The 19,094-nt window shown below is 39.9% G+C and overlaps 1 protein-coding gene across 2 annotated transcripts in view; it reads left to right on the top strand.

Annotated features, from left to right (window-relative positions):
* The window catches only part of runx2b (RUNX family transcription factor 2b), a 122,463-nt gene that overhangs the window by 4,083 nt on the left and 99,286 nt on the right, over positions 1–19,094 (top strand). Inside the window, exon 2 of one of the 2 annotated variants that reach the window (XM_039599513.1) lies at positions 5,498–5,701. In XM_039599513.1, coding sequence (XP_039455447.1) covers positions 5,603–5,701 — 99 coding nt within the window. In that variant the 5' untranslated portion in view covers positions 5,498–5,602. Of the gene's footprint in view, positions 1–5,497; positions 5,702–19,094 lie in introns of those variants that run through there. The other variant, XM_039599515.1, reaches the window with a different exon arrangement.

The following is a 19,094-nucleotide window of genomic DNA, read 5'->3' as shown; positions in this document are numbered from 1 at the left end:
AGCTGTTGTTGAAGACATTGCAAGCAAAGCTAAAAATCTAACTCCATGAACATTAATCTTCTCCCCCCTCCCACAGTGTTAGGGTAAATTATTGAAGTATAAGCTATTTCCAAAAAGACACTGCAGTGACAACGGAAGAAAGATATGTCTATATCTTGGTGATGTAGACATATGTCATATATGTCTATATATTTCTCCTGTGTGAGAGGTTATTAGGGGTGAGTGATCTAGTCTTAAAATTATACTTGCACTAATGATATGTAGCAATGTAGGAAAAAAATACTGAACATTTTTAGAGTGACTGTAACTTCAGCAGCGTTTCTTATTGACAACTAAATGGATGGCCATTTCCATTCTTCTTTTTCAGTAAGCTACTGTCACTGATGACAGATTAGCTAATTAAAAGTATGTTGGCATGATTATCGTGCAGCATATCCAGTGACACAACAAGTAAAAGTAAAACATAACTGCTCAAAAACTGGCTTAACAAAAGCAACTTAATCTGAAAACTCTATCTGGGCTGTGGTATCTTTGGTTGATCTTTTTAACGATGTAACTGCATCAGTAGTTTCCATCCACCGTTTGCTCTTCCTGTCATATGGAGTTTAACTAGTGAGTGCTCCAGGAAAGCTCAGTGGAGTCATTTGTTTACTTTTGGGTCACATATCAGCATCTGCTACTTTCAAGCACAGTAGTTTCCACTGTCTGAGCAGGTGTTAAGTCCTGCTGCAAAAGGAAATCTGTATAAAGCAGCTCAGCTTTATGGAGATACAGATACACTTTTCTTGACAGTCTTCTCAGTGGTGTTGTCATCCATGCTGCATTCACCCTTTTCTACCACTCTTCTAGTCAACTTTCCATTCTTACGCTTACCGGCAGCCCTCCGTGAACAGCGCCCCTTTTCAGCAATGATCTTCTGTGGCTTGTCACATCAAGACAGCTGTTAAGTGGACAGTCGTCTCAGTGAATGTGTTTGGTGTGCTGAACTAGTTTCAGTGATACACAGTATAATTTATACTGTTTAAGTAGTAATTTTTTTCTCAAGCTCAAAGCAAAATATTCTAAAAACCTGACATACTAAAATAATCCATAGTTGTCAAATTAAAAACAAAAAAGGGCACAAAATATTTCATCTAATGTGTAATGATTATACGATGTAAAAATGTACCTTTTTGAGTTCAAGGGCTTTTTCCACAAAATAAACTTCTTCACTAGTGTTGAAGAATATTACATGTGTAGAGTATTACCTCAGCAAAGCTAATCCTTACATTATGGCTGATAATAAATAAGACAGCCAAGAGCATTATGTAATACACAAACATGCATTTTTAGATTTACAAATGTATTTTATCACAGCACCAATATTTACAAAGTCTAAACATGCCTAATTTTAGAACGTGTGCATTATATTAACAAATGTCAGTTTTTGTCTCTTGTTCAAAAATGATCTCTAGAGGTTTTGAAACTGACCTTTAGGAGTTTATAGGCGACAGGGAGGCTCTGATAACTGATATTGGCATTTATCAAGCTCAGTGGTTTAATGTGTCTGCTGCCCTACGGTGGTATTGCTCTGGCAACATATGTATGCCACCCATATTAAAAAAGTGTGTGATGGAGAGTTGAAACAAATACTTTCCTTTAAAACTAAATCAAAAGACTGGCCCAATACCATCAGACATCATAATTTGATAACTGATGCATCCCTAACAGGTACATGGGTCAGAGATGTGGCAGAGCAGGAGCTGAACACAAGACTCACACCGTAAAGATGATCACAAAGCTTGCAGGGAGGAGGTGAGGCGAGGAGGTCAAACCTGGGGCTTTGTTGGGTGAAGGACTGATTTAAAAAGGTTAAAACTGTAATGTAGCTTTTAACTTTTTTTATTTTATTTGTCACCATTTTTCCCCCAGCAGAGTGGACTTTGTTGGACAACATTTTGGGTTAACCTTTTTAAATGGAATATAGGTCTTTACGTATTATTTGCATGTATCCAGTTATTTAAAAAAGACCATAAGACAAGCTTTTGCAGGCTTGTCAACTGGCAGGTAGAACAGTAAAACCTCCCCTTACAAGCATTCCTCGTGAATGATACATGTAAGGCCGTGTTTCGTTTGCTACAGCGCCTTGATAAGAGCAGTGGTGCCCGTTTGTGTCTCCTGAAACTTCTAGAGCAGCAGAAGAACAACACCTCAGTTCAATAATGCATTTTTTTTTCTTTAAGGGATTTGAGTGTAATGTATTCAGTAGCTGTGTGGAGGAAAAGTCATTCTAAGAATATTAAATGAAAAGAATCCTAAAGATGGATCATTTATTATTCATGCTGTGTCATCTCACACGGAGACCGAAAGCTCAAGGAAGACAAAGTCTGAGTGTGTCAGGGATGAACAGCTCCTAAGAAGGATGTCTGTATATTATTACCTACATGAGATCATTATTAGTGCGAGACGATAGGTTTTTTGAGATATAATGAGAAAGATAACCTCTGATTTTTTTTCGGCTCTTTAAAAACTTATTGTAGTGGGTTATTTTAAAGAGTCATCAAAGGGCAATAAAAGGCTATCTACCTTTTTTTAACTTTACAGCTATAAGGAGAAAAATATTTTGGGTTTGTTTCTATATTGATATAATTGTAACACGTTTTAGAGAAATTCAGCAAGACAGCAATAATTATCAATTTATCTGTATTATTTTGAATAATACAGATAACTGTTTTTCTTTATTATTTCCTCAATCCTTACTTAGGTGTTACATGCAAAAATACTCAAGGTGACACTTTAAATGTATTATTATCTTAAGCCCCAAACTAAAATATATTTTCTTTATTGTCATTAATAACAAATAAAATAACTGAAAAGCTGGAAGCAGACAGTCTTATTCCAGGATTAATCAATAACCAAAACATGCACCATTTAAGTTCTTCTTGACTAAGTAATCAGTAATTGTTTTAGGGTGCAATTTAGATTGTCACCACTAGAGGGCAGGATTGCTTATCTCAACACTTTTCTTTTGTGTGAGTTTTTTGTAATATTTTTGTCCTGTAGTAAACAGAATTTAAATATCAGGTTTAGATGTGAGCTTTCTGCTCTTTCATTCAGACACATTACTCTCCACCTTAGGTAAAAACATTACGAAAAACCTCTTATTGACTGGGTGTTATTTTGAACCAGTTATTTTAGTTTTTAAATGGTATAAATAATAATAATGGTTATTTTAAACGCATAGAGCAACCGATGATGATTCTCCCTTGTTGAACATTGCAAAATATTGTGTAGTTTGTCTCTGCGTCATCACTAATGTTGGGATGGTAAAAAATCCCGCACTCCATTAAGCGCACCACAACAATCCTATTTCCACTCGTATCATTGCAGTTAAAACAATCTCCTGCTCGAAGTTATTGATGCCAGCATTTTGTGACCACTAATGCAGATAAAGTTTCAATATTTATCTTTCAGTCAGATAATCATACTGGTTCTCCGAATGTTCAGGAGAGGCATGATAAATGTAGTTTCCATGTGAGAGAGTTAAAACAACTTTGATGGGAACGGTGTTTGAACAGGGCAAGTAAATTCTGGCACCACCAACGGCACTTTCCTGTATTTCTTTTACAGAGAGGTACATGAAACTCAGCCTAATCAAGGCTGCTGTGCACAAAGGGGGTATTTGTTTAATCATTTTGGCTCTGACAGAGCTATGCGCAGACAGGCTGAACTCACAGCAATCACTTGTGCAGTGTCAGTGTACATGGACGTCTGTCTTCATTCCCAGGGAGTCAAATACTGACATTTTGTCAAAGCTGCTGGCGTCACGCAGATACACACAAGGTGTTCTTTGACATTTGTGCCTTGAGTCACTGATCGCAGCAGGAGTATGTTCAGTCTTGCTACAAACTTGCTACATGTATATGTGATGATTCAGGACCCCTTGATGTGATGTTTGAATGCAGTGGATATGCTTGAGGGTAATTCTTTTAACACGAAAGTCTGCACTTTAAACCAAATCCTGATCTTTTTATAAACCTTTACAGGCAGTTGTGGTGCTCAAACTTAAGCAAACAGAGAGTGAAAACAAAGCACAGTGTCTGTGAAGGTTCTCAGTCATCCAGGTCATCGTAGTCTAAGGAGCTTGGAAAGAAAAGCGTCTGGACTTCTTTGAGTTGCTTGAAGACGTTTCACCTCTCATCCGAGAAGCTTCTTCAGTTCTAAGGGTCAAAGCACAATTAAGTGCTCCCAAGTGGCACGCCATTTGTGACCTTCTGGTTGACATTCTTGTAATTTAGGCAGCCGCTGCCGTTACTACTTCCTCGTGTATACTTTGTCACTTTTCCAAACAAGCCTGTTTGCTTTCAGTGTCAAACACTGCCACAGCCCAGATGCCAAAGGAACACCTTGTGCACATCTTTGAGAGTCCAGTGACAGTTTTGACACCGTGGGAATGATAACCCAGGAGATTTTTCATGCCCGGTGAAAGTCACAATATTTGTGTGAATGGAAGAGCTTCTCGTGCATAGCTCTCTGAAAAATCATAAGACTGGAAAGGCACAATGAGCTCTTGTTAGCCTTCATATGTGTTTAGATTATTGATTTGTCTTATAGGTTGCAGGATTTAGTGTAGAATTTGGTTGTTTTGCCATACATGCAACAATCCACAAAAATACATTAGAAGTTAGCACTACAGCACAGTTCTTAGCCCTGTGCCATAGTGCTAACTTCTAATGTTACTATGCTAACATGAACATGCAGTGACAATGCTAACATGCTGATTTTATGCTTGGCATGAAATTAGGCGTCATAACCTCAAAGTTAAGGTGAGCTTGAAGAAATACTTTTAGAGTTGAGAGTCATAAACAAACTAAAAATTGTCAGTCAGATAAGCCTGCAGCATGTGTCTTTCTGGGTCTAGTTCAACAGCACTGTAAGCAAAGTAGTAGCTTGAATTCATTGATTTATGATGGGGATATTATGGGGAATTCCCTAAAATATTTGTTTGGATAATCCACCCACTCATTCACTGGCTGTTTGCATACAAAGTCGTGTTTCATGGTGTGGTGTGTTTCATCTCTCAGGGCTTTTATTCAGCAGTCATGGCTGAGAGGTAGCCTATCTGACTTGGGCCTATAGCTGAAGATTGCAATTGGGATCACTAAAGATGTCATTCTTTTTGAAATCGTCCCTTTTCATGGTCTGATCTAGTCTCATGGTTCTTCCCAGAGATGTAATGAAGCTTTGGATACAGCTGGCTGTATACAGAGCCTGTCACTTCAACTCACATTTAAAGTCGAGCTAACAAATCTGTTAAATTTGTATTTCTGTTGCTTTGATGATTCTTTTGAGATGTTGGTTAACCCGCCTCTGTACTATAATCGCTTCTGTTTACAAACTGTGTCTCAAACAGGTGAAAGTTTTGCATAGTTCACGTGGAAATAAAAATTTTGGATCACGCTGCTTGTATTTGAGTATTTTATTTTTTAAGGGTTGTATTTTTTTTTCTGCTTTCCAGAAGATCTGCAATGATTTGGAGAGCCCCTCTAGCAAGATATTGCAGCAGGTGGAGAACTGGCTCATATGCCGTTAGGCCAAACTCACTGAGGGTGCAGAATCCAAGATGGTGCAGTTGGAGTCTATTCGTGTGGCAAAAGAGTTAATTGAGAGACAGGCGAATAACATCAACAACAGCTATAACAGCGACCTGGCCAGCATGCAGGTAAGGGAACATGAGCTGGCTGTTTGGCTGTGACTGAACTTCTTTGAAGGTGTATATGTTCAGTCCCAATTATTGTAGTTTCCAACCAACTGCACTTGCAGCATGCCATTACATGCCTTACTGGCTCTCACTAGCCTTGGTGAAAACAATATAGGACTGGAAGTAATGAATCTGCGGAGTGTGGGAAGCGAACGTGAGTGTGTACAGCAGTTCCTGCAAGGGGCATGCAACATTTGAGAGCATCACACCACTGCAATTGTCAGATTTCTGAAGTCACTGATCCAAGATCTTATTTCACCTTCTCTGGATGACTGTTTGATTAAGTGATGGGGCAGGCGCCACTTTAGAGTTGCGATATCTGCCCTGCAGCCATTCATTTCGAAGCTGTTTGCAGCATTTCCCTCACCTCAAAAGTCAAATATTAACCTGTCAGACACAACTTGGTGCAGTCTCATAGTGATCTGCAGCGTAATGTATCTAGTGACTACCCGAGGCTCTGACAGCACACTGTCAGCGAAGTGTCCACTTTTACTGTACACTAGCAGCCCTAAAACAGGAAAGAAACCAAAGCAGGAACTTGATACCTGTTGACACAGTGTTTAAATGACAGTATTCCATAAACACTGAGGTGGTGGGCCGCCTCTAGGGATTTGTAGGGGCCTGCTGCTCCTGTGTACAGTTTAAATAGCATGTAGATGATTAGAAGGATCAAATGGCCAAGGGATAAAACCACAAAGGGGAGCTGTGTGCCGTGTGAAAACATGAAGGTGTCTATAATAATTACTTAGAACTTGTTGACTCACTAAAATTACTGTGAAATTGGTCATACTGTTGAGGAAAGCTGCGTTCAGACAGACAGTAATTGCATTTCCTGTTAGTCTCAGGCTTCGTGTCTCTTTCTCGCTGTGTGTGACTGAACACCTCTTTCAGCTGGCCCTGATCAGAGCGTAGACTCAACTGACTGTAACGGAGAGAGTCAAAAGAGATCAGGCAATACGGTGCATATTACACTCAAGCCACAATTTGAGTGAAAACCTGTTTTTCATCAGGTTTTTATCATTACCATGAAAATAGCTTCACTCAGACCCCACAAACTGACCAGAGCTTTAACTGAACTTAACAGGATTTTCTGATGCCATTGATTGTTAGGCGAGCGTTCACCTCAAAGCTCAGAGCCCGTTAGTCGTGTGTGCACGTATGGCACATATAAAAAGCCCCTGCTGATGGGAAAGGCACTTCCACAAAATAGTAGTAAATGGTTGACTGCATTCGGGCCTCCTTATGGAACTGAGCTGAGAGAACAAGCTCACTCCTCCGTGTCCTGTCTGATAAAACCAGGGTTTGGATGTTTGCCATCTCTGGGGGCTTGGCAGGATGCAGTGACTCGCTGAGGTTTGAAACCCCATTAAAAATTGTCACTTTATTTTAAGCAGCTGCCACACTAGCGAGTCCCACATCCTTCTGGAAAACGAATCAGAAGCCCAGAGCTGGCTGGGGATTGGCTCAGCTCAGACCATCGCATTCATAGTGTGCTGATCTGAGCTGTTAAAGTTTGTTTCCCCTAGATGACTTTAGGGTAATGAAGGCTTTTAATTTTCCTGTCAGTTGAATTAAAGACGTCTGTCCGGCATGTTGTGTCTTGAGACGCTGGGAATATTATTTATGAAACTTTCTCTGCATATCTGAGCAAACCATTATGATTGTGTGTGGGCCAACCCATAATCCCAACTAGATTTAGTGAAGTTGCTACAGCAAGACACTTTATAGCACAAACTGCCAATTCTCAAGGTTACCCTAAGTGTGAATTCACAAGGTCCTTGGATGGTCCCACTTCCTCAGTTGGGAGGTTGTTCTTCCGACTTCACTGCATTCATGTCCTTTTAATTTGGAACGTGGGAAAGATTGATGCTGAAAAGATGATGTGTTGTTTTATAGCTCAGAGAATTTAAATGACACATTGATAGTTGTTTCCAGGACATACAAAATGAATATTGCTTTGACTGGCTTGTTACCAGATTACTGCCATTAAAAAACTTATCTAACTAGTCTAGTGCGTCCACTCAGGACGGACAGCAAAAAATGTTTAAAATGTTAGCAAAAATCTGAAAGAAGCAAACTTCCAGCATGAATCAAAAGTGTATTACTCTGGCATGTTTCTTTTCTGTGCTACTATTCTGTTTATGTTGCATACCGAATATCCTGCAAGTTATGTACAAAACCTTTTGCCAGCTTTCCAAATTGGTGTTCCAACTTGAGAAGGGTTCATATGAATTTTCCAGTGAGGAACTCCATTTTTTCCAATGATTCCAGTGCCATAAATTACAGCTGGGCGTAATCACAACAATTTTTTCAGTCAATACTGATCTATATCACAGTATAAATTAAGTCACTATTTCTGTTAGGAGTAAAAAAGAACCTGTAAGCTTAAGTGAGATGAGAAAGTTAATTTTAGTTTAAATATGAATTGCTTTCTGTGAGAAGTTAAACATAATAAATGTACTAACTGTGTTGGGCATTTATAATGAACTAAAATCATAATTATGACTTGGCAAAAGCTTCAAGTGTTACAAAAGAACACAAACGAACTGGAAAACTAAGTTCTTTGATCAGTTCCAAAGAAATAAAGTAGCGATCAAAACTGAAAAAAAATCTCATACTGTGACTACGGCTTCCGAGGAAAACCATCTGATTGTTTAGTTTGTAAGTGCTGCATAAAGTTTACCAGCCTGTGGCTTAGTTAGATTTTCAGCTGATAGCATACAGTCTTCTAACTGAGAACAACAAAGAATTCTGCCTGCTGTATCTGGAAGCAGCACCGAAGTGAGTTGGCCTTAAATTTAAAACGGTGAACTGAAAAACACTAAAACATTCAGTTTACTTCATGGAAGCTGCAGAGAGTAAATTAGCTGTCTCTGAGTGTCACCTTTTAATTGAAAGACTTTTATTTTTTGCTCAAAACAAAACATGACTGTAGATTTGGCGATGGCTCAAGATGCTGTTGAACAGTTCCCATAAGCACATGAAACAGTTACAATTTAACATTGCACTTATTTGTGTAGTACTATCTGCCTACTAACAAAATGTGTTGTGTGGTGCCTCAGACAGAACAGCAGGACTGCTTTTTTCTCACTTCCAGCATGAATAGAAAGTAATGCATATATAACTACATATAAACTTTTCACTCTGTGCAATCCTGTGAAAAACTAAGTAGAAGCCAATGATTCAGTAGCTTTGTAGAGCCATCTCTATCAGCACCTTATCAAGTTATTGTTTTCTTTTCATAAAGTCAAAATAACATTTTTAGAAAAAGTTGAAATGTGGAGATTAAAACTAGAACACCTGCCACAGCTGCTCTACACTTAACAAAGTACCATGTGTAGGTGAGTTACTGAAATCATACTTGAAAATCAGTTTTAGTCATATGGAAAATATTGATCTTTTAGCATATAAATCCTATACTTTTTTTACATTTTAACTTTTTATCTTAAAGTACTACAGTCCATCGAAGATTGTAGGCATTCTTTTATGCACAGCTCTCTTTAAGTCCCGTCACGGTGTTTCAGTCAGGTAGCGGTCTGGACTTTGACTGCATTGTAACATCTTGATTCTTTTCTTTTTCTGCCATTCTGTGGGAGATTTGCAGCTGTCCACCCCTGGGAGGATTGTGTCATTGTGTTAACACACCCTTAAATGCTCCAGACTAGCAAATTGCCAAAACTTCTGCTTTTAATAGATGTGCTCACACTTGCTGATAAACCAGCAGCAACAGCTGGTAAACTTACCCTTCTTAGATCCTATGAGAGAAAAAAAGAGTGTACTTAATTTTCCACACGACAGTACCTTCAGTATTAAGTTGTGACATTTACCTGATTATTCCCTTTTTAGCTTCTTTTTTAATGATATTAAATATACAAAAACAATTAATAGGAACAGTCGGCTAATAAGATACATAGGCAAGCTAGAAACAATACCCTGTGCATAGGCCCAGCGGGGTCTCAGTTTAGGGGATTAACTGGCTAAAAACCTCAAATATTCAGCACAGTTTTTCATGATTTTATTCTGAAATTTATATATTTCAAATATAATTTAAAATATCTTTCTTATCATGAAAAAACATACATGTAAGAGCGAAAGAGTTAAAGATCATGTGCACATTTACATGGCTGCATATTGGCCATCTGTTAAAAGTTGTCCCCCCCCAAAAAAAAACAATTATGTGATTGTGCTTGATATAAAATCTTGATGACACGTCTTTATTGAAAATGAGGCAATAAAATGGAAATTACCTTAGTCTTCCATAATTGCTACTGAATGCTTCTTTTTACCTATTACTGGCTGTCTGTTCTCTATCTTTGTACCGTCTCTGTCTGGTTCTGTTTTACACCCTTACACCCACAAATACACACCGTCCTCATGTATGTAGAAAGTTTTTGTCTTGCATGCTGGACATCAAGCTGGCAATTTAGTCCTTATAGCATGCAGATGGTTGGTGTCACTCCAAGGTAAACCTCAGCCCTGCCAGACAGAGTGCACACTACCTACCAGCAGCCTCCGCTCTATCATGGTCTAGTAACATCCACCAACCCTGCGCTTCACAGTGGGCGTCTGCCTAGCAAATCCATATACACAGTCTAGTTCCTGTTGTGGTTCTGTCCTCAAACGCTTAGAGATGAGTATAAACAAGCCCAGAAACCCAGCTGTTTATTGTTACAGGTATATGCAGTCAAGGGCTAGTGATGGGGCGAAAACACGACTGTTTATTTTATATCCATTTCTGAAGTGTGCCTGGAGACACACGGAACAGGATGAATAACACATTAAGGAGTAAAGAAAAAGACAAAAAGCAAAATAATCAACACCGGATCACGGTGCTTGAATTTTGCTCGAATTTTGCAGCAGCAGCACAAAAAGTCAGTAGAAACATGTCTCCATAAAGCTTTATAAAAAAAACATTTTACAACTGGAAGAAATGAGGGAAAGAAGGGTGAAACGGTTTTGTTTTTGTCTATGAAAGTTAAAATGTTTGGCTAGGCTTGGTGCCAGAGTGGAGGACAGCATGCTGTAGTTCCCCTGTTCTGGTGGGCTGTGAGGCAGAGGTCAGCTAAGTCTGCTGAAATCAAATCCAGTGTCTCCCACCCGCAATAACAATGTGGCAGAATGGCCCAAGGCTAATGACACGATTATGTTGTTGTGTTCTGGGATATTCTAACGAGAAGCTCGAGGCCTGCCCATGCTGTCTCTTTGGATTACACGGACATGCAAAGCCTGTCTAAGCAAAAGCCAGGTGCCTGATCCTATCGCCTTTTGTAGAAAGAGCTGAATTAGCAGAACCTTGGTTAAAGTTAGTCTGTGCTCTTAATGAGCTCTCTTATCCTCTTTCATGCTTGAAACCTGTTCAACATCTCTGTCAAATGGCCCTGCAGTATCCACACCTGATGACAAAAACAGATAGAGGGAAAAGGAAAACACCTTTTTAAATGATATTGTTCCACTGTAATCCTAATGTACGAGTCCCTCGATCAGGCTCAGATAAAGTCAAAGAAAGCTCTCTTTAAACTCAGTTCAGCATGAAACTTTACTGCTTGGTTTGCTCGGGTCCAAACAGGAGATATACGTTAACGGGACCTATACAAGCTATTTGAAAGGCTACACTGTTACAAGATCCTGCTTAATCAGAATGAGCCATGGTTTTTAGATGGTATTTAGATACATAATGCTAACAAATGAGGCTTTGCTGTTACAGTAACAAGCTCTTATTGTTATTCCAGAAACCAAGTCTGTCTCTTTCTTGTGTTTGGAGAAGCTTAGACAGTTTCCTGAAGCATGGAGTATTCATGTTTTGGTATGCACATTTTCTTCTTAGCGTGTAATTGGGCTATTATTGCCATGAAGCATCGGTGTGCAAAGTCCACCAATTCAGGATTTAACATGGCAGCTGTTTGCATCTTTAATATGCTGTATAGGACTTTATTTAATTGGAACTTCAAGTGCCAGTGTTACAATAAGAGAATTGCCGGCGACTCCTATCACTGATCAGATTTAGTCTATCTTAAACCACTTACGATGTTAACACGGGCGCATAACCATTTTTCTAGATTAGATCTCCACTCAGCGGTCTGCTCGCTATTTGTTCTTTTTTTTCTCCACTTTTTCCCTACCACCTCACACACCTCTCAGCTCTACATCAAGGAATGCATTTTTTCAGTCACGCCTCTATGCTCCTGACAGGTAGCGACTGCATGAGAGGACAGTTTGTCCCGCAGAGCTGCAGGGGCCCATGTTTGGCTTGGATGCCAATGAATAACATTGTATGGAGAGAGGAAATTAAAAATGCAGGGTTGTAATTTACTGGAGAGTGGAACTGATTTAAAAGCTTTTTTTCCTCCTTCTCGCCGCTTTGCTTGAAGTTTTCCAAATATGCCACAGCTGAGTGTGAACTGAGCTTCGTTGTACCGGCAATAGCGAGCCAGGCAAAGCTGCCAGTTCTCTGTACCTTACCCCCCCTCTCCCCATTACTTCTTGGCGAAGACAGGACCGTGCTAAGGTAGGCCTTCATCAAATCCAAATGCTAGACATGCCTAACTGATTTCACATCTCAAGTCAAACGCAGCCTTATGTTCTCAAAAGACATGCAAAAGTATTCCCCCCTGCAGGTAGACGTTTGTATGAGCTTCTCTTCTATATGAGCAACATTCTCTAGATTTTCCGAGCGACCATGTGTTACCTGCTTGTGGTCGCTGCGGATGGCTTCCTGGTGTGACACAGATAACAACAACAGATTAATAGCGTAATGAATCCAGATTTACAAGGCAATCAAGCTTCCATGAAATTGGAGCACATGCCTTTTGTCGCTGTGCTTAAGTACGCCACTGAATCAGAGCACTTAAAACTGTTTTACTGTTTTGTTTTTCTTTCGCCCATTCCTGTGTGTAACACTGAGTAATGACAATGAATTACATATTAGGACAGAGCACCTTACCCCGGCTAGCCACTGAGTTTAAGGAAACTGCACTCTGATTTTTTTTTTTTTTTTTTTTTTTTACAGCTTTCTCCTTTTATAAACCTCAAATTTGCTGCTGGTAACTCAACCACTTCCTCCCTTCCTGTGAGATCAGGCAGTTAAGCAGGGTGAAGCCAAGCTATGCAGGGGCTGCTGTGGCTTGCAAACAGCTGGCACAGTATTCACTATACCTTTGGCACCTGTGGGTGGGCGTCAACACTGTTGGCTAAACAAACAGGGCCATTATCCAGCTCTTACCGTGATCTTGAACAGAGAAGGTAGTGAAAGCGCCACCTGCAGCAGAGGAGGCCAAATAGCATGACATGTATGATGACTTTTTCTTCATCTGTTCTAGAGCCTAAATGTCCAATATATGTTGTTACTTGTCATTTAGGAGTTACTGTATTGTTTTGGTAACACTGAGATGTGGCAGATTAATTGGGGGGGGGGGGGGTTAAATCCTTCAGCCCTCCTGTAGATGGCGATGTCGCTTTGATTTGAGAAGATTCTATACCCTAGCAAAGCCTAAAACACCGCGTGCGGCCTTTTTTCCCTAATTGGTGGCTTTTAACAGGCATAGTTAAATGTCTTTCCCTCTTTCTATCTCCTCACACGATGCTGAAGATAAAAGACATCTCAGAGAGGAGGTGATGCATTTGGATGAGGAGGTTTGGGCTGAGGTGTGGCTAGCTTACACAGCTCATACGCCCATACAAGCATCCGGTTGAACACCAGCTTCCAGGACACAGAGGTAACCTAGATGGATGTGTTTGCCTAAAACAAACACAAACTGGAAATGTGTGTCTGTGACGGTCGCATGGAAGACTTGGGCTGCATGGGCACACAGCAGCCGAATTTTCCTAAAACAAGACAAGAAAGTAGAGTGCCAGCTAGACAGAAATAAAATGAGTGAGGAGAGAGGGGGACCCTCCAGAGAGGAGTGAAACTTTCCACAGGTTTGCTGTGTTTATGTGGGGCTGGGAAGGCTTTATACCAAAGAAGGGATGCTGGAGAAGTTTTAACATTTTTTTCTGAGTGAGGTTCTTTTTCTCTGATCTCCTCACTGTCTGCCCTTATTGCTATCCGTCCATCTCTTTCCCTTTTGCCTCCCTTTTCAGTCCCTTCTCCTTTCCCACTGTTCTCACATCTTTGATGTACTGAGTTGTGTCCAAGAAAAGAAGGCATTAACAGGCCTAGAGGGCAAGCCTGGGAACCAGCCAGATTTCCCACTTTACTACCCTCCCACCCTTTCTCTCCCTCCCCCTTGATGACACAGCTTTTTTTCCTTTTCCTTGATGAGTGCCCAGAACAATAGTGGACAAAGATGAATTGCAGACATTTTCAGTAAAGGAATAGTTTTCATTTTTTTCCCCAGAAGTTTGAAAAACAGTCGTATTTCGTGGCTAGATTACTTAGTAGAAATAAACACATCATATAGATTTGTTTTCTTGTCTTCCAAACGTGTCTGTGTTAAAATTTTTAATAACATTCACATGAATATATTCAATTTACATTGAGAGGCCACCCTAAAGAAGCTTTCATACAATGACTATAGTGTAGCCTGTGTCACCATCGCCTCATCTCCATCAGCGCACAGACGTTTACTTTTCAGACCTGACTCAGTCTCCAGGATGACAGCCAGCCTTGGGACTTTTGTATATGATAAACTATGTGATAGGTAACCCCCACTGACCTCCCCTCCACCTTTTCCTCTCTCCCTTGCCTCTTCACAACCACCTTTTTTCCCTCCTTCTTAATAAATCCTCTCAGATTTCTCCCTCTGCCCCTCATGCGTCCCCCCTGCCTCAGCCCCAGCTGCTGGCTCTCTGCCCACGGCTGAGGAAGTGAGTGCCCAGCGACGCTGTGCGATCCCCAGGGATGGGGAACCGATGGGCTACGGTGGGATTGTGGGAGTAGGGTGGGGGCAGCGGAGAGGGGGATTGGTCAGAGCCTGAATGAGTTGAGCGGCCGCAGGAGAAACCACATAACCGCAGCGTGTGTTTGTGTGTAGTGCCGCGTGCTTCGGTGCGAACCCCGCTCCCATGGGTCAGCATGCAATGTCCTGCAGGACCGATAATAATAGAGCATGCCCTTAAACATGATCACACATGCACGCTCACATATTGTGTGTCTGTTCAACTGCTCACAGGCACAAAAAAGGCAGTGCTGCTTCACAGCTGTAGAAAATGTTATTTTACCAGTAGAGTTGTCAAAGTTCTGTATTTTCTATTTTCTATTTTATTTAGTTTAGCTGCAGTTATTTTCCATAGAAGTTACAAACTAAATTCAAAGATATTATTATTTGAACATGTTTTAGGTTAGTTTTTATTAGTTTCAGTGTTAATTTTAGTCCTTTATGGAGGGTATTTGGCAGATGCACGATTTAGGAAAAATCATTATAGGTATTAAAATAAAAACAGCTGACTCAAAATCTTGTCGATAGCCAAATCTCAAAAAATATGTCCATCAAAGCATCGTCATGAAAATTATTCAAATTATTCTCACGTTAACAAATAATAAAACTAAGTATATTACTTCCATATTTTTAATTTTTTTTAATTTAGATTTCTAAGTTCAAAGTCATGTAAGTTAGTTTTAACCTTTTACAAAAGTCTAGTTTTTATTTTTGTTCTAGTACATCTAATTTGTCCATGGTTGCCAGCCTGTCTGGAGAGTGACCTGTTATTTGGAAGGCGCTATCACAGAGAGATCCCATTGTCTTATAATGACTTGTTAAGTAAGAGCAGCCACTCATTCACATTGCAGTAAAACTTGACCACTCCGCTGAGTAGTAGAGAGGCTGGTGTTGCAATCAAAGTTAAAAAACTGCCTTTGTTATTAATGCATGAGTCATCCTCTTAACCCAGTACAGCTTTGAAGTCAGTAGACTGTTTGGATGACTGCAAACACATAAAAAATAAATTGCAAATGAAGCATATTAATCCTGTCATGTGCAAAACTTCCTTTGTTGTCTGGTCAGCTTGAAAGTGTAGAAGGGCAAAAAATAATGGACACAATTCAGTGATTGGTATGTTTCTAATTTTAAAAATATGGTATCTGACATGTTTGTTAAGTTAAAAAAACATTTAAACATGAAAAATATGTGTTGTTTGCTAAAACAAATGTGAAAGAACATTGCGCATGAAGGCAGCCACATAAACTCCATAATAATGTGTTGAAAAGTGTGTGTCGGTTATTAATAGGTTCTCAGCCTTTTGCACCATAAGCCTCAGTACTGTCAGATTTTTCTCGTTATGATTTGAAGTTTTGCTGCAAATGATTCTGCTATGAACAAGTTTTAAATTTCACACAAACTTCCACAATGGCCTACCTTTTTCAACTGTAGATTTCTCCTGCTGAGGAGGGAGACGACTGAGAATAAAGTCACAGGTGTGGATTTGATCCGTTGTGTGTGCAATAATCATGAGAGCTATAAAGATGAGTGCCTCCCCTCCCATTATAACCGCTACATTGGTCCCTTTGTGCGTTGCAGGTGATGTCATCACACAGCCGAATTCATTTATGCTTGTCTTTATGGTGCAGGTACACCCAACAGTTTTCTAAACGATAGGTGTCGCCACTCAGACAAAGCCCCCACACGCTGCTGCCGGAGGAAAAAGAAGTCAAAACCAGAAGCAAAGAAACTGCAGATTTTTTTTTTCCATGAAAACTCAAACTGTCTAACATATATATATCATTAAAATGGTGGCAACAACCGACACAATCGTACACTGATGTTTGTTAAACCGATCTTGATCAATAGTTTTTTCTCCAGGCTTTCTGAACGTCTTTCAAAGTTTTCCTTTGGACGTTGGATACTTTTTCAGAGTTTCAGTCCAGTCCTTGTACCTGACCATTTCCAGAGGAATGTTTTTTTTTTTTTTTTTGTTTGTTAAGTCTCTTAACATTTACCTATGAATCATTCAAGCATAAACAGAGCACTTAACTCAAATAATGAATCAGTGTTGTGTATGCACGTAACAGAAAACTTCTAACAGGCATAAAATACTAAGCCAAGGTGTTTCCCAAAGAGCCAAAAACTTGGCATGGTGGACAAATTAAGAACAAAAGAAGTGGCAGGCTACAAAATGAAGATGAACGGTATCTGAAAGTCTTGTCCTTAAGAAATAGCATAAAATCAGGCAAAGACGTGACACAGGAGCTTAGAGATATATCAGGACCTTCAGTTGATCCATCTACTTTTTACCAAAGCCTCATCAGAAATGATCTCTGTGGCAGGATGGTTTTCAAGAAGCCATTCTTAATGAAGGGAAACAGCGGAAAAAGAACTGGACTAAAAATCAGTGGCAACAGATCTTATAGAGTGATGAATCTAAATTTAACATTTTTTGTTCAAATCATCATCATATATCATGGTCACGAGAAAGGTATATTTGTCTACAGCCATCTGGAGCCTCTTTCATGGTTTGGAGCTGCATTTCAACCAGTGGTGTCAAAATTGATGAAATTCTGAACACAGAAAAGTACCAGCTGAGGTTGTTCCACTGTGCGGTACCATTGGAAAGAGTCTGATTGGCAACAACTTCATTTTTCAGTATGGCAATGATCTCAAACACACTGCCAATGCAGTAAAAACATAGAGCGCCACTGTGTGTTTTTCTATTCGGCTATCAGCCGTGGACTGGCCTCCCCAGAGTCCGATCTTCAAAACTATTGAAGGAGGGTGGGATCATATTGACAGTGAACTAAACAAAAGGCAGCCAGCATCCAAAGAAGAGTTTTGAATGTCCTTAAGGTAGTCTGGAGAACTATTTCTGAGGACTAATGAAAGAAGTAAGAAGAGAGCTAGTCTAAGACCGCTCAGTTGAAAAATAAAGATGCTCATACCAAATATTCACTTTCAAGCTGGTTAAAATTGTTCTAACTCGGTTTTTGTCTTATAAACTGCATTTCCGTGTATGTTTGCACTTTCCTAGTAAAATTTAGTAAATGAGGGGCAGTTTAAGACTTTTGCACTTCAGTGGAAACACTTCTAAAGTCCTGCTGCAAGCAAAAACTTTTACATCCTTGCAGCATTATGTTTCATTCTGTGCTTGTAATGAAGTTCTTACCACCAATCACATCTTGGTGACTGGAGCTAAGTTATATATAGCATGTCGGGGCTATGGATGATGGCATTACACGCAACCATTGTCTCAACCTAAAAGCAGTGCAGAAAAATCAGATGCCCGACTCTTGGATCATGAAACTCCAACTTCTAAATAAACAGTGGTTGAGTTGCGTTTGGGGTTTGAATTGCGTGGGCCTGCCTGGACTCAGTTTTTGCTTGCTATTCTTTTTTTGTCTTTTTTTACTAATTTAGTAAAAAGAAGTAAAAGGTTCTCTTTTTTTCCCTATTTTTTTTTTTTTTTTAACCTCAAATAGACAAGAGCATATGATGACAGTAACCTGGCTCTGGGATATTTTTAATGTCACATTTTTCTCACACTTTATGGATGTTTCATGGTCTAAACAGTTCATCAGAAAATAATAAATAGACAGATAAGTTATACAGGTTAAACAGTGGTTTTCAACGCTCCGTAATGCTGTCCTTACACAGAAGAAATGGGTTTCTCCCTGTCTCACGAGGTTATTCCACTCTCTGTACAGTCATTAACAGCTCATGACGGTTTGACAGTAACCACCTCAGGAGCAAATACAGTCGCTCTCCTCTCCTGTGTCAACACCTTTGATCTTGAGGTGGTGGTGGATGGTTAGCAATGGCGCTTCGACCTATCGCTGTATTGGTCCTGACAGGTCCTAACAGGATTAGAACCCCAGCCTGCGCTGCAAGAACAACAGAGGGAAAGTGAAAGAAATTGTGACACAGAAAGGTTGTGGTTGTCATAATACACGTGTGTGAGACAGACTGGATTAAAGTCTGACACATGCAAGGCCTGTTAGGGGTTTGCACATGTATGTAGAGTAGTATGTGAGCATATACATATGTTGGTGTGGTGAACGTCACCTCCCACCCCTCTTCACACAGTTACATGCTGTTTGTTTTCACAGTTGCATTGTGGGACACCATTGCCTAGCGGCCCCTGCTCCCAACTGTCAAACAAGATTATTGGGGTTGCCCTCTTTTCTGCTCTGGGTTGAAAACTACTAAAAGCATACAGCTCTGTCAGAAATGCAGAAAAGTACAAAGAACCAGGACAGAGAATTTACCCAACGCCATAGCTTTGCACCACAGCAGAAAATAAGACCCGAAGCCAAAACAAACGAAAGTGTCTTAAAACAAAGCGTCTACTATTTTGAGTCCAAACATATACAAGAAAGACTGTTTCCTTTCTTCAATGACCGAAACAAAGACTCTTTAAAAATGTCTCTTTGTGGTTTTGAGTTGCACAGAGAAATTGGATTGGGGTTCAAAGTGAGCTCGTTGAAGGT

This window comes from Oreochromis aureus, linkage group 15, assembly GCF_013358895.1.
Source record: "Oreochromis aureus strain Israel breed Guangdong linkage group 15, ZZ_aureus, whole genome shotgun sequence".
NCBI classification, from domain to species: domain Eukaryota; kingdom Metazoa; phylum Chordata; class Actinopteri; order Cichliformes; family Cichlidae; genus Oreochromis; species Oreochromis aureus.
Note: the sequence above shows the minus strand (reverse complement) of the source record. Positions and strands in the feature narration are given on the sequence as shown.